Here is a 13,308-nt window from a genome sequence, read left to right as displayed (position 1 = left end):
CTTTCACAAAGGGTCTGTAGAAGCAACCTTTCTTTCAAAAGGGTCTATAGAAGTAACCTTTCTTTCACAAAGGGTCTATAGAAGCAACCTTTCTTTCAGAAAGGGTCTATAGAAGCAACCTTTCATTCAAAAAGGGTCCATAGAAGCAACCTTTCATTCAGAAAGGGTATATAGAAGCAACCTTTCTTTCACAAAGGGTCTATAGAAGCAACCTTTCATTCAAAAAGGGTCCATAGACGCAACCTTTGTTTCACAAAGGGTCTATAGAAGCAACCTTTCTTTCACAAAAGGTCTTTAGAAGCAACCTTTCTTTCAGAAAGGGTCTGTAGAAGCAACCTATCTTTCAGAAAAAGTCTATAGAAGCAACCTTTCATTCAGAAAGGGTCCATAGAAGCAACCTTTCTGGCAGAAAGGGTCTATAGAAAAACTCTTTCATTCAGAAAGGGTCTATAGGAGCAATCTTTCATTCAGAAAGGGTCTATAGGAGCAATCTTTCATTCAAAAAGTGTCTATAGAAGCGACCTTTCTTTCATGAGGAGGTGATGATTTTACTGGTGCATCAGATCAACAATATTTTGTCAATGCAGTACCTGTTTGGCAGTTATCGTCATTCAAATCCTTGGCACAATCTTCTGAAAAGGCTGTCCTCAGCCAGGAACGTCAGGAGACATCTTTATAATCTAGATATAATGGTCAAAAGGTACAAACGAGAACCTCTAGATCGACGAGGCTATTAGGCTGGCTTGGTTAGGATTCACATTGATGACATTCCGCAGGCGGTTCAAAGATATAGTGAGAATGCTTTACTCGGCAACACTCCTGACACATTACAGCAGAAGAACCACGGATGTCAATGCCTTGGCACATTCAAATCCTTGGCACAATCTTCTGAAAAGGCTGTCCTCAGCCAGGAACGTCAGGAGACATCTTTATAATCTAGATATAATGGTCAAAAGGTACAAACGAGAACCTCTAGATCGACGAGGCTATTAGGCTGGCTTGGTTAGGATTCACATTGATGACATTCCGCAGGCGGTTCAAAGATATAGTGAGAATGCTTTACTCGGCAACACTCCTGACACATTACAGCAGAAGAACCACGGATGTCAATGCCTTGGCACATTCAAATCCTTGGCACAATCTTCTGAAAAGGCTGTCCTCAGCCAGGAACGTCAGGAGACATCTTTATAATCTAGATATAATGGTCAAAAGGTACAAACGAGAACCTCTAGATCGACGAGGCTATTAGGCTGGCTTGGTTAGGATTCACATTGATGACATTCCGCAGGCGGTTCAAAGATATAGTGAGAATGCTTTACTCGGCAACACTCCTGACACATTACAGCAGAAGAACCACGGATGTCAATGCCTTGGCACATTCAAATCCTTGGCACAATCTTCTGAAAAGGCTGTCCTCAGCCAGGAACGTCAGGAGACATCTTTATAATCTAGATATAATGGTCAAAAGGTACAAACGAGAACCTCTAGATCGACGAGGCTATTAGGCTGGCTTGGTTAGGATTCACATTGATGACATTCCGCATGCGGTTCAAAGATATAGTGAGAATGCTTTACTCGGCAACACTCCTGACACATTACAGCAGAAGAACCACGGATGTCAATGCAAACTCAAGTGATTTTAACACAATTAAGATCCATATGGTGCAGTCGCCTCTATAACATACCGATGCGGAAGATCTGGCTCAGCATAAAGCTGAGTTCCTTGCTGCTTATAGGACGTACAAGGACGACCTATCAAGGAGTAAAGAAAACGATTGGAGGAGATTCGTACAGCACAACAGGGATGATCCCTGGGGGAAAGGTATACCGACCTACAGGCGTTGCGTCTTGGCTCTACGTCGACAGTATCGGGGTGGGCGGGAAACGTAGGGATTTTGCTGGGATCTCTCTTTCCAAGGTCGGAGACTCATTCACCTTCCCCGCTTATGTGGAAGCTGGGTGAGCCTCCAGACTTGGAGCGTAATGAAGTTGCCGATAGTATCTTCCGGATTAGAAGTAGAAAATCGTCAGGTATCGACGGTATGACCGGAAGGATGTATAAAGCCATCTGGAAGGTCATGCCTGAGTATATTGAGTCCGTTCTCGGTGGTTGCATTAGCCAGGGGTACTTCCCGCGTGCGTGAAAGGAAGCTCGCATCGTGGTTATTTTCAGTGAGGAGGCATAAGCCTTCTCCCAGTGCTTGGAAAAGTACTGGAGAGGATTATGGTGGCAAGGCTTGGGGAGTGCCGCGGCGTGAGTTCGCATCAGTTCGGCATCAGTTCGGCTTTGTCGAGGGTAGATGCACGGTGGACGCGTGGATGCATGTGCAGAACAGTCTGAGCGGGTCAAATGCCAAATATGTCTTAGGCACATTTGTAGACTTTAAGGGCGCATTTGACTTCCCTTCGATGAGGGGGCCATGGACATCGTGGAGGTCTGGAGTGACCGAATGGATGTTGAGGTATCTAGGGAGAAGGGTGAGGAGTAATCCTCGCTCGTATCGGGGCGTAAGCCTTCTCCTAGTGCTTGGAAAAGTGCTGGAGAGGATTATGGTGGCAAGGCTTGGGACGTGCCGCGGCGTGAGTCTTTCACCGCATCAGTTCGGCTTTGTCGAGGGTAGTGGTACGGTGGACGCGTGGATACCTGTGCAGAACAGTTTGAGCGGGTCAAATGCCAAATATGTCTTAGGCATATTTGTAGACTTTAAGGGCGCATTTGACTTCCCTTCGATGAGGGGGCCATGGACATCGTGGGGGTCTGGAGTGACCGAATGGATGTTGAGGTATCTAGGGAGAAGGGTGAGGAGTAATTCTAGCTCGTATCGGGGCGTAAGCCTTCTCCTAGTGCTTGGAAAATTGCTGGAGAGGATTATGGTGGCAAGGCTTGGGACGTGCCGCGGCGTGAGTCCTTCACCGCATCAGTTCGGCTTTGTCGAGGGTAGTGGTACGGTGGACGCGTGGATACCTGTGCAGAACAGTTTGAGCGGGTCAAATGCCAAATATGTCTTAGGCATATTTGTAGACTTTAAGGGCGCATTTGACTTCCCTTCGATGAGGGGGCCATGGACATCGAGGAGGTATGGAGTGACCGAATGGATGTTGAGGTATCTAGGGAGAAGAGTGAGCTAATGTTGCTGAAAGGCAGATTAGCGCACTGTCGACCGCTCCACGTTCGATCTGGAGACCACGGCATACGATACGTCAAGCAAGTCAGGTACCTTGTAATAACTATGGCCTAGAGAATAAACTTCCTGCCGCACTTTGATCGTTTGAAGGACAAGTTGGCTTCTGTTGCTGGTATGGTTAAGAGGGTCTTGCGGTCCGACTGGGGTTTGAGCAGGAATTCCGTGTGCACCATATATGGTGGGCTTTTTGTTGTCTGTGCAACATATATGTCTACGGACGCAATGCAGGTGCTACTTGGCTCCCTGCCCTTTGACCTGGAAGCGAGATGTAGGACTGTTCTGTATAAGCTGAAGCGTGGCTTGCAACTGTCTGAGGATGATTGGCTCGGGCCTTCTGATTTGGTGGATAGGAATTTTAGGTGGCGCAGTGCAATCCTTCGGGAGCGTGCTACTGTTAGCTGGCGGACTAGGTGGACAGACAGCGACAAAGGGAGGGTGACGTACGAATTTATTCGTGACGCTAAGTTCGTACTGGACCGCCCACACTTCGGCTTCAGCATGAGTCTGGGATTCTTACTGATGGGGCATGGCTCTCTAAATGCATTTTTGTATGCAAGAGGCGTATCCGGGACAGATTTGTGTGTGTGGTATGACTGATGACTGGCGGCATATACTGACGGAATGCCGGTACTATGATGACATTAGAGATTTAGTCAATATGGGTATCAGGTATGGAGGGGCGGGGTGGAATTTCAGTAGGGCACTTGAAGACAGGCGGACCTTTATTTGTTTAAGTAGTTTTGCACGTCAAGTGTTTGTTAGGAGAAGGACTAGACTTAGTGGGGTAATTCCTTGTGTGGATGTCGTGCCAGTCATCCGTTGGTTTCGTCCATTGTATGTGTTGTCCGTTGCCGCGATCCTTGTTGGCCCTCTGTGCAGTTCGTTAGGACTGCATGTTAATTGTTTGTGGTCCTGTGTTGTTTGTTTTCCGCTGGCTGAATTGGATGAGGTCACCAGTCCAGCTGGTAGTGGTCATTGGCCACTGATCGAAGGCTATATTCCGGTACCGCAAGTGCCAGATACCCCCAGATCCTTGTATCTGCCATGGCAATTGTTGTTGGCAGTTGTTGGTTAAGACCCAAATCGCGGGTAGAGCTTCGGCTCGAGTGTGGAGTTGCACGTCAACCGGGTACCTGACCCAAAGAATCGTAGGAGTTTTAGATAGGCTCCGCTCCTAACCAAGGAAGCGATCACGTCCAAATACGTGGGAGGGCGTTGGTAGGCGCATCGTATTCACCCGATGTTAAGAGCACTGTGGGCTATGCCGCATGGCAGGTACCCACATAAAGTACCACGACGTATAATCCTGATAGCCGATTAAATTTCACGCGTGCCTCTTACTATTAATCAAATCTCCAACACTCTTGGTTGCTAGCGTGAAACGTTCGTGCTAATCGGTTGCCCTAACTCATATGCTTCGTGTCGTTAAAGAAAATCCACAACAAATTTCGATGCACTCGTGACACTTTCGCGTTAATTTTTTGCTTTTATTTTTATGATTCGTGTCATGCGTACGTCTAGCTCGTGTTTCTTGCAACAAAGAAATATCTACCATATTCGATGCACCTGTGACAAGTTTTTGCTTTAATTTCTACACTTTGCGTCACGTGTGCCTCCTCGTGCTTTTGTTAAGTAAATATCCACACACTCGATGCACGCGTGGCATTTTATTGCTAATATTTTGCTTTATTTTGTATGCTTCGTGTCAGGCGAGCCTCTTATTACCTCGTGGCTCTTGCTAATAAGCAAATGCACAAAAAATGTCGAAGCACACGTGACACGTGCGTTCATATATATTATGCTCTTATTTCTATAATTCGTGTCATGCGTGCATATAAGCTCGTGGTTCTTTCTAATAAAAAAACCCCAACATTTTCGATGCACCTGTGACAAGTTTTTGCTAATCGTTCGCTCTAATTTCTACGCTTCGTGTCACGCGCTTTCTCTTACTACGTGGCTATTGCTAATAAGCAAATAATATTAAAATTAAAAATATTAATAATACGTATTATTATCTCATAGGCATTTTTTTAATATTATTAATTTTAATTAGGAGGGTTGGCGTTTTTTTATTAGGGATGACGACTTCTATTTTGCTTTTTAAAATAGTCAGACTTAATCCCATAGTCGTTGTTTAATATTTCATTAAAACAGCTTTAATTTATTAGTGGGAAAAAAATTAATATTACATTGTTTAATATTTCAAAATAAAACTGCCTACGAATTAATGTGAGTGTAGTGTAGTTTGTGGCCTCTTTCTTCAAGTTGACCTTATTTTATAACTTGTTAATATTTTATAGCTGCAATAAGTCCCAAGACAAACAAGAATTTAATGGCATTTGCCACACTATGACGCAGTTTCTCTAATCCATGGTGTTTACTTCTTGTTCTCCGCCGCCCCCTTTTTGCAAATTTGACATTGGACTGACTTTAACCACAGTTGCCAATAATTGAGTTATTCAATGACTTTTTTGTTGCTTTTAATGCTGTGGATGTTGCTCCTGCTGCTGAACCCAGAGATAGCCTTAATGATTTGTCTATTTACCACTAAATTGCCATTTAATTTAATATAGTCATGTTTTAGGTTGCAAGTTATTTCCAGGAATAACAAGTCCATCTGGCAGTTCAAAGAAGATCTCCCCTCCCACTCCCACCAAACAACTAGACCACCTTGATGTTGTTTATTTGATTTGTGAAAATATAAAAATGCACTTTCCTTCGTTACGGTTTTTCATTTTCCTCTTTTTTAGTTTGCTTCGTTTTCCTTTCCCTTTACAGGTAGTAGGTACGTACTGGGTTCCTTGAAATTATGGCTGACACTGAAGAGTATTTTTGCTTTGTTTTTGACAGAAGGGTTTGTGCGGCGGAAGTCGATACTGTAGTTGTACATCCTCCTAAGTATTACCAAGAATTCCCAAGGATGTTGCACAACTTGAGTTTGAGTCTTTCGTTGAGGCAACAACAGCCAACGACGAAAGATGAATGGTTGGATGGTTGTTTCGTTGGATTGTTGAGTACAAAATAGTACAAAACTGTTGCATTTCCTTTGCGAACATATTTTTTAAGGAGAGTAAAAATTTGTTGCGCCATGAGATAGAAACACTGGATGGCAGAAGCCAAAGCGAGGAGGAACAGGGATATTGTGAAAAAGAAAAGGGAAAAATCTGTTGGTTTCCGCATTGCAAATTTCATTACACTTAGGAAAAAACCCCAGGTAGTTTTTTTGTTCTATTCTGCTGTGTTTCAAGATTAAGAGATTTGCTCATCAATAAAAAATATATATGAATATTAGGGTGGTTCGGTGACACATTTAAATAGGTAACACAGATTAAATTTCTTTGACAATAGTGGTTGATTTTATGTTAAGGTCATTGACCATAGGGCAACCGTCATTGGCCAAAGGCCAATAGTCATGAACAATAGGTATATAGTCATTTTCCAAAGTCAATAGTCTTTGACCACAGGTCGTAGTCATTGACTATAAGTCAATAGCCATGTACCATAGATCAAAAGTAATTAGTAACAGCCAGTAGTCATTGATCAATAGTCAAGGTGAAAAATCAGAGTTCATGAGACAAGTGTCATTGACCATAGGTCTATAGTCAGTAGTCATTGACCACAAAACAATATTTACCATAATTCAAAAGTCATTACCCATAAGTCAAGAGTCATTTGCCATAAGGAACACTCATTTACCCTAAGTCAGTAGTCAATAATCATTGACCATAAGTCAATAGTCATTGACCATGGGTCAATAATCATTGACCATAGGTCATTCATCATTGGTCAATAGTCATTGGCCATAGGTCAAAAGTCTTTGGCCATAGGTCAATAGTTTTTGACCATAGGTCAATAGGCATTGACCATAGGTCAATAGGCATTGACCATAGGTCAATAGTCAATGACCATAGGTCAATAGTCATTGACCGTAGGTCAATAGTTATTGATCATAGATCAATAGGCAGGCCAAAAGTCATTGATCATAGGTCAATTGCCATTGATCGTAGGTCAATAGTCATTGACCATAGGTCAATAGTCATTGACCATAGGTCAATAGTCATTGACCATAAGTCAATAGTCATTGACCATAAGTCAATAGTCATTGACCATAGGTCAATAGTCATTGACCATAGGTCAATAGTCATTGGCCAAAGGTCAATTGTCATTGTCCAAAGATTAAAAGACATTGACCATAGGTCAATAGTCATTGACCGTAGGTCAATAGTTATTGATCATAGGTCAATAGTCATTGATAATAGGTCAATAATCATTGGCTGTAGGTCAATTGTCATTGACCATAGGTCAATAGTCATTGACTATAGGTCAATAGCCATTGACCATAGGTCAATAGCTATTGACCATAGGTCAATAGTCATTGACCATAGCTCAATAGTCATTGATCATAGGTCAATAGTCATTGATCATAGGTCAATAGTCATTGACCATAGGTCAATAGTCATTGACCATAGGTCAGTAGTCATTGACCATAGGTCAATAGTCATTGACCATAGGTCAATAGTCATTGAACATAGGTCAATAGTCATTGACCATAGGTCAATAGTCATTGACCATAGGTCAATAGTCATTGACCATAGGTCAATAGTCATTGACTATAGGTCAATAGTGATTGACCATAGGTCAATAGTCATTGACCATAGGTCAATAGTCATTGACCATAGGTCAATAGTCATTGACCATAGGTCAATAGTCATTGACCCTAGGTCAATAGTCATTGACCCTAGGTCAATAGTCATTGACCCTAGGTCAATAGTCATTGACCCTAGGTCAATAGTCATTGACCCTAGGTCAATAGTCATTGACCCTAGGTCAATAGTCATTGTCCATAGGTCAATAGTCATTGACCATAGGTCAATAGTAATTGACCATAGGTCAATAGTAATTGACCATAGACAATAGTAATTGTCCATAGGTCAATAATAATTGACCATAGGTCAATAGTAATTGACCATAGGTCAATAGTAATTGACCATAGGTCAATAGTAATTGACCATAGGTCAATAGTCATTGACCATAAGTCAATAGTCATTGACCATAAGTCAATAGTTATTGACCATAGGTCAATAGTCATTGACCATAGGTCAATTGTCATTGACCATAGGTCAATAGTCATTGACCATAGGTCAATAGTCATTGACCATAGGTCATTAATCATTGACCATAGGTCATTAGTCATTGACCATAGGTCATTAGTCATTGACCATAGGTCAATAGTCATTGACCCTAGGTCAATAGTCATTGACCCTAGGTCAATAGTCATTGACCCTAGGTCAATAGTCATTGACCCTAGGTCAATAGTCATTGACCCTAGGTCAATAGTCATTGACCCTAGGTCAATAGTCATTGACCCTAGGTCAATAGTAATTGACCCTAGGTCAATAGTAATTGACCATAGGTCAATAGTAATTGACCATAGGTCAATAATAATTGACCATAGGTCAATAGTAATTGACCATAGGTCAATAATAATTAACCATAGGTCAATAGTAATTGACCATAGGTCAATAGTAATTGACCATAGGTCAATAGTAATTGACCATAGGTCAATAGTAATTGACCATAGGTCAATAGTAATTGACCATAGGTCAATAGTAATTGACCATAGGTCAAAAGTCATTGACCATAGGTCAATAATCATTGACCATAGGTCAATAATCATTGACCATAGGTCAATAGTCATTGACCATAGGTCAATAGTCATTGACCATAGGTCAATAGTCATTGACCATAGGTCAATAGTCATTGACCATGGGTCAATAGTCATTGACCATAGGTCAATAGTCATTGACCATAGGTCAATAGTCATTGACCATAGGTCAGTAGTCATTGACCATAGGTCAGTAGTCATTGACCATAGGTCAATAGTCATTGACCATAGGTCAATAGTCATTGACCATAGGTCAATAGTCATTGACCATAGGTCAATAGTCATTGACTATAGGTCAATAGTCATTGACCATAGGTCAATCGTCATTGGCTATAGGTCAATAGGCATTGACCATAAGTCAATAGTCATTGACCATAGGTCAATAGTCATTGACCGTAGGTAAATAGTCATTGACCGTAGGTCAATAGTCATTGACCGTAGGTCAATAGTCATTGACCGTAGGTCAATAGTCATTGACCGTAGGTCAATAGTCATTGACCGTAGGTCAATAGTCATTGACCGTAGGTCAATAGTCATTGACCAAAGGTCAATAGTCATTGACCGTAGGTCAATAGTCGTTGACCAAAGGTCAATAGTCATTGACCAAAGGTTAATAGTCATTGACCAAAGGTCAATAGTCATTGACCAAAGGTCAATAGTCATTGACCATAGGTCAATAGTCGTTGACCATAGATCAATAGTCATTGACCATAGGTCAACAGTCATTGACCATAGGTCAACAGTCATTGACCATAGGTCAATAGTCGTTGACCATAGATCAATAGTCATTGACCATAGATCAATAGTCATTGACCATAGGTCAACAGTTATTGTCCAAAGATTAAAAGACATTGACCATAAGTCAATAGTCATTGACCGTAAGTCAATAGTTATTGACCATAGGTCTATAGTCATTGACCATAGGATAAATAGTAAGATTCTTTTCCCAATCCTTTCGATTTGAATATTGTTTCATTTAGCTTCCAAAGTTTTTTCATGGTGGATGATAAAAACATATCGTCTCTATGTTCGTATCTCTTCCATTTTGTATTATTTATGCAAAAGTAACAACTCCAATATCTTTCAAAGAACATGTTTTATTTTAACCCATAGAAAATTTACTTTTTAATAAATTTTTTATTTGAAAATTTCTCATTGTAGAAAATAAAAATATGTTTCCGACAAGCAAGGCTACTACTACAGCTTGACTTCAATTTGAAGTGAAAACCCTTTTTTCCAATTTATTACCTTTGCCCACACCACCATGGACTGGTTCAAAACAGATGCCATCATAAATCAAGTCAAGTTGATGAGCCGTTGTAGAGCGAGCGCATCACCAAGGTAAAAAAAAGTTACAAATTGACTACTAGGTAGTCGAAGGATGAAGCAGAAGAAGACATGCTGTAATACACCTGTCTCTCAATGGGTGTCCTTGCGGAACTTCAATAGAAACCCAGCAAACCAAATGTCTGATGTCCGACACGTCTGAACAATTTCGGAAGCAAAGTCGTTCAGATTTCGTTCCGATTTCTAAACGATTTTTCGGATAGGAAATAGTTCAGATTTTGTACCAATTTCGTTCCGATTTCGGAACAAATGTCGGAAAGAAATTTCCTTTCCGAATTTCCCAAGGATTTTCTTCAGATTTCGTTACGAAATCGGACCGAAATCGATCCGATGTCGCTAAGACATTTCGTTCCGAAATTATGTCAACCACTTCATACAACTTTCGTTAAGATATCGTTACGATTTCGGATCAGATATCGGACGTATCGTCCGAATTTTGTTCCGATTTCGTTACGATGTCGGTACGATTGGTTTGCTGGGTATCTGTCGGCAAAGCCGACTGACACTTTTTTACTTGTTTTTACTATTTTTTCCGATAATATAAAGGAAAAAAAATGCTATCGTAGTAAAAAATTGTATCTTCTTCCAGGTCCTGGAACAGAACATATGTGTATGGTTTTGAAAAATATGACAAAATATTTTATACATACATATTAAAATTCAGTCGAAATGAAAATTGTTATTACAACGTTTATTGTTTATATTTATTACAACATTGTGATGAAACAAACTTTTGAACATATACAGAAGCTGACTCTGTAAAGAAAACTTAGCATCCCATTCATTTTTTTTTTTTTTTTTTTTTTTTTTGTTAAATGTCGGCTACTTATAGAAAAATTTTAATTTAAAAGAAAATGTTGTTCCCGTTCCCTAGATTGGCCCCTGTCCATAGGAGAAAATCTTAAATCCCCGGCCAAAGGCCGGCTATATAGAAAAAATTATAATTTTATCCGAGCTTAATGCCTCAACTCAACTTGGTCCCTAATTTTTATTATTTTTTCGGTAACATAAAGGGAAAAATGCATGGCAGAACAACCAGCTGATCGAATATGAAAAGTCAAATCCCTTTATAAAAAAATAATTTTTGTTGTAATTTCCCCAACAACATAAGAAAAATTTTGACATAACATATTCAACATTTTACGTTGACACTACCTGGGTAATTGTGCCACGAAAAAATGTTGTCGTTGTAAAAAATAGTAGCTTCTTGCAGGTTCTGGAACAGAGCAATGCAATGATCTTGGGTACCCCCGTGGTCCATATGGTTTAAACTTGTTTGTATTTTATATTTTTTCTTCTTTATTTGCGCATCCGTGGTTCGGATATTTGCGGTCATATAATAATTACAGATTATTTGTTGATTTACAATTTTTCTTATGTTTACCAAAAAATTGATTTTTATAAATATATGTAGATATCTATTTGGCGGCATATCCAATAAACTTCTTTCATTTTGATGTCCGGTCCATGTCAGAATATTTTTCAGCCAAGAAATTTCTTTTCTTCCTCTACATGTTTTTTTATCAAGTGTTCCTTTGATAATTTTTTGCAAAACAATATATATATCATTTCTGATGATATGTCCCAGGTATGGCACTTTTCTATTTTTAACTGCCTTAAGGAGTTGGCGATCTTGATTCATTCTTCTAAGTACCTCGTCATTTCTTATGCGATCTGTCCACGGTATTTTTAGTATTGTTCGATTTCAAATGATTCTAGTTTTCTTTCATCGATCGCCTTTATTGTCCATGTTTCCGATGCGTATAATAAAACAGATTGGTTTGGTTTCAAATCAGTATACACAAATTGTATATGTACATAGGTATGTGTATTGTTTTGAATAATCCCAGATAGCATTTAGAAGACTGTTTTTTCAAAAATCACATTGAGGAGTCTTTTTAGAGTCCTTTTGGTGATCAAAAATTGATTAAGTCGCTTGTGTGATCAGAAAGGGACTCGAAAGTGACTCCCTGTAATGATTAAAAAGAGTTCAATTTAAAATACAACAACAAATGTGTAGCAATCACAAATAAATCATTGAGGTGTTTAAAATGTGACAATTTTTTGTTATTTATTGTCACATTTTGATCATCTGGAAGATTGAAAAATGCTTAATCAAAAAAGGGTCATACAGGTGTTTGAAAAGTGATTATAATTATGTATACTCTGATCATATTTTGAACAGTTAGGTGATTAAAAACTGATTGCTTTGTTTTATTTTTATTTGGTTGTAAATAAAAAAATAAAATTCTCATATACACTTTCTACAAAATTTTGATGTAAATGTAACGTATAATATTAAAGGTACAGACAAACACAACACAACAGGTTTTGCCAAGTGAAATGAAGAAGCAGTATACTAACCACCAAGCAACATAAAGGATAATTAAAAGACATAACAAAGCAGAAAAGACTATAAAACAAAGGAAAGAAACAAAGAAGAATAAAAAGAAAATTTTTTTAATTTATTTCGTCTAACAAAAAGACTCATAAATGACTCCCTAAAGACTCATAAATGATTATAAACATGACTCTAAAAAGACTCGAAAAAGGGTCCGAAATTAATCAACAAAACACCAATAAATGATTGAAATACGACTCGAAAAAGACTCATTTGTGATTTGTTTAGAAGAGTCGCCTGAGGTTATGTTTTCCTACCGACAAAGGAGTCATTTATGATCAGAAAATGAGCTCATATTCTAGCTTTTTAATCGTGCAGTCGGATCAAAAAAGACTCGAATTTGATTAAAATTTTCAAAAAATGCTGACTGGGATGTGACAAAATATTTAATACCCATTAAAATTCAGTCGAAATGAAAATTGTTATTACAACATTTATAATTTATATTTATTACAACATTGCAACTCACATAGTACAATAATCTAGAAGGTAGGTCAGATTCAAACAAATTGTGAAAAACAAGGCCTGGGTGTATTTGCTTATTCTGTCAGAATTACCATAACCATGGCAGAACTACCAGGTAGTGGTATCACACCAGCTGATCGAATATGAAAAGTCAAATCCCTTTATAAAAAAATTATTTTTGTTGTAATTTCCCCAACAACATAAAGAAAGTTTTGACATAACATATTCAAAATGTTACGATGCCA

General features: G+C 39.1%; 2 protein-coding genes across 17 annotated transcripts in view; one reads left to right on the top strand and one right to left on the bottom strand.

Moving 5' to 3' along the window:
- mAChR-B (muscarinic acetylcholine receptor) overlaps window positions 1-13,308 on the bottom strand; it is a 267,866-nt gene that overhangs the window by 4,793 nt on the left and 249,765 nt on the right. The window lies entirely within an intron of this gene.
- LOC141389583 (uncharacterized) overlaps window positions 1-13,308 on the top strand; it is a 62,093-nt gene that overhangs the window by 46,403 nt on the left and 2,382 nt on the right. For 9 of the 16 annotated variants that reach the window (XM_073961299.1, XM_073961300.1, XM_073961301.1 and 6 more), the window contains exon 4: window positions 10,012-10,191. The exons of the other annotated variants lie outside the window; for them this stretch is intronic. In XM_073961299.1, the coding sequence (XP_073817400.1) occupies window positions 10,115-10,191 (77 nt within the window). In that variant the 5' untranslated portion in view covers window positions 10,012-10,114. The remainder of the gene's footprint in view (window positions 1-10,011; window positions 10,192-13,308) is intronic. 16 annotated transcript variants of the gene reach the window in all.

Source organism: Musca autumnalis, unplaced genomic scaffold (assembly GCF_047663935.1).
Source record: "Musca autumnalis isolate F117 unplaced genomic scaffold, ASM4766393v1 scaffold_1, whole genome shotgun sequence".
Classification (NCBI taxonomy): domain Eukaryota; kingdom Metazoa; phylum Arthropoda; class Insecta; order Diptera; family Muscidae; genus Musca; species Musca autumnalis.
Note: the sequence above shows the minus strand (reverse complement) of the source record. Positions and strands in the feature narration are given on the sequence as shown.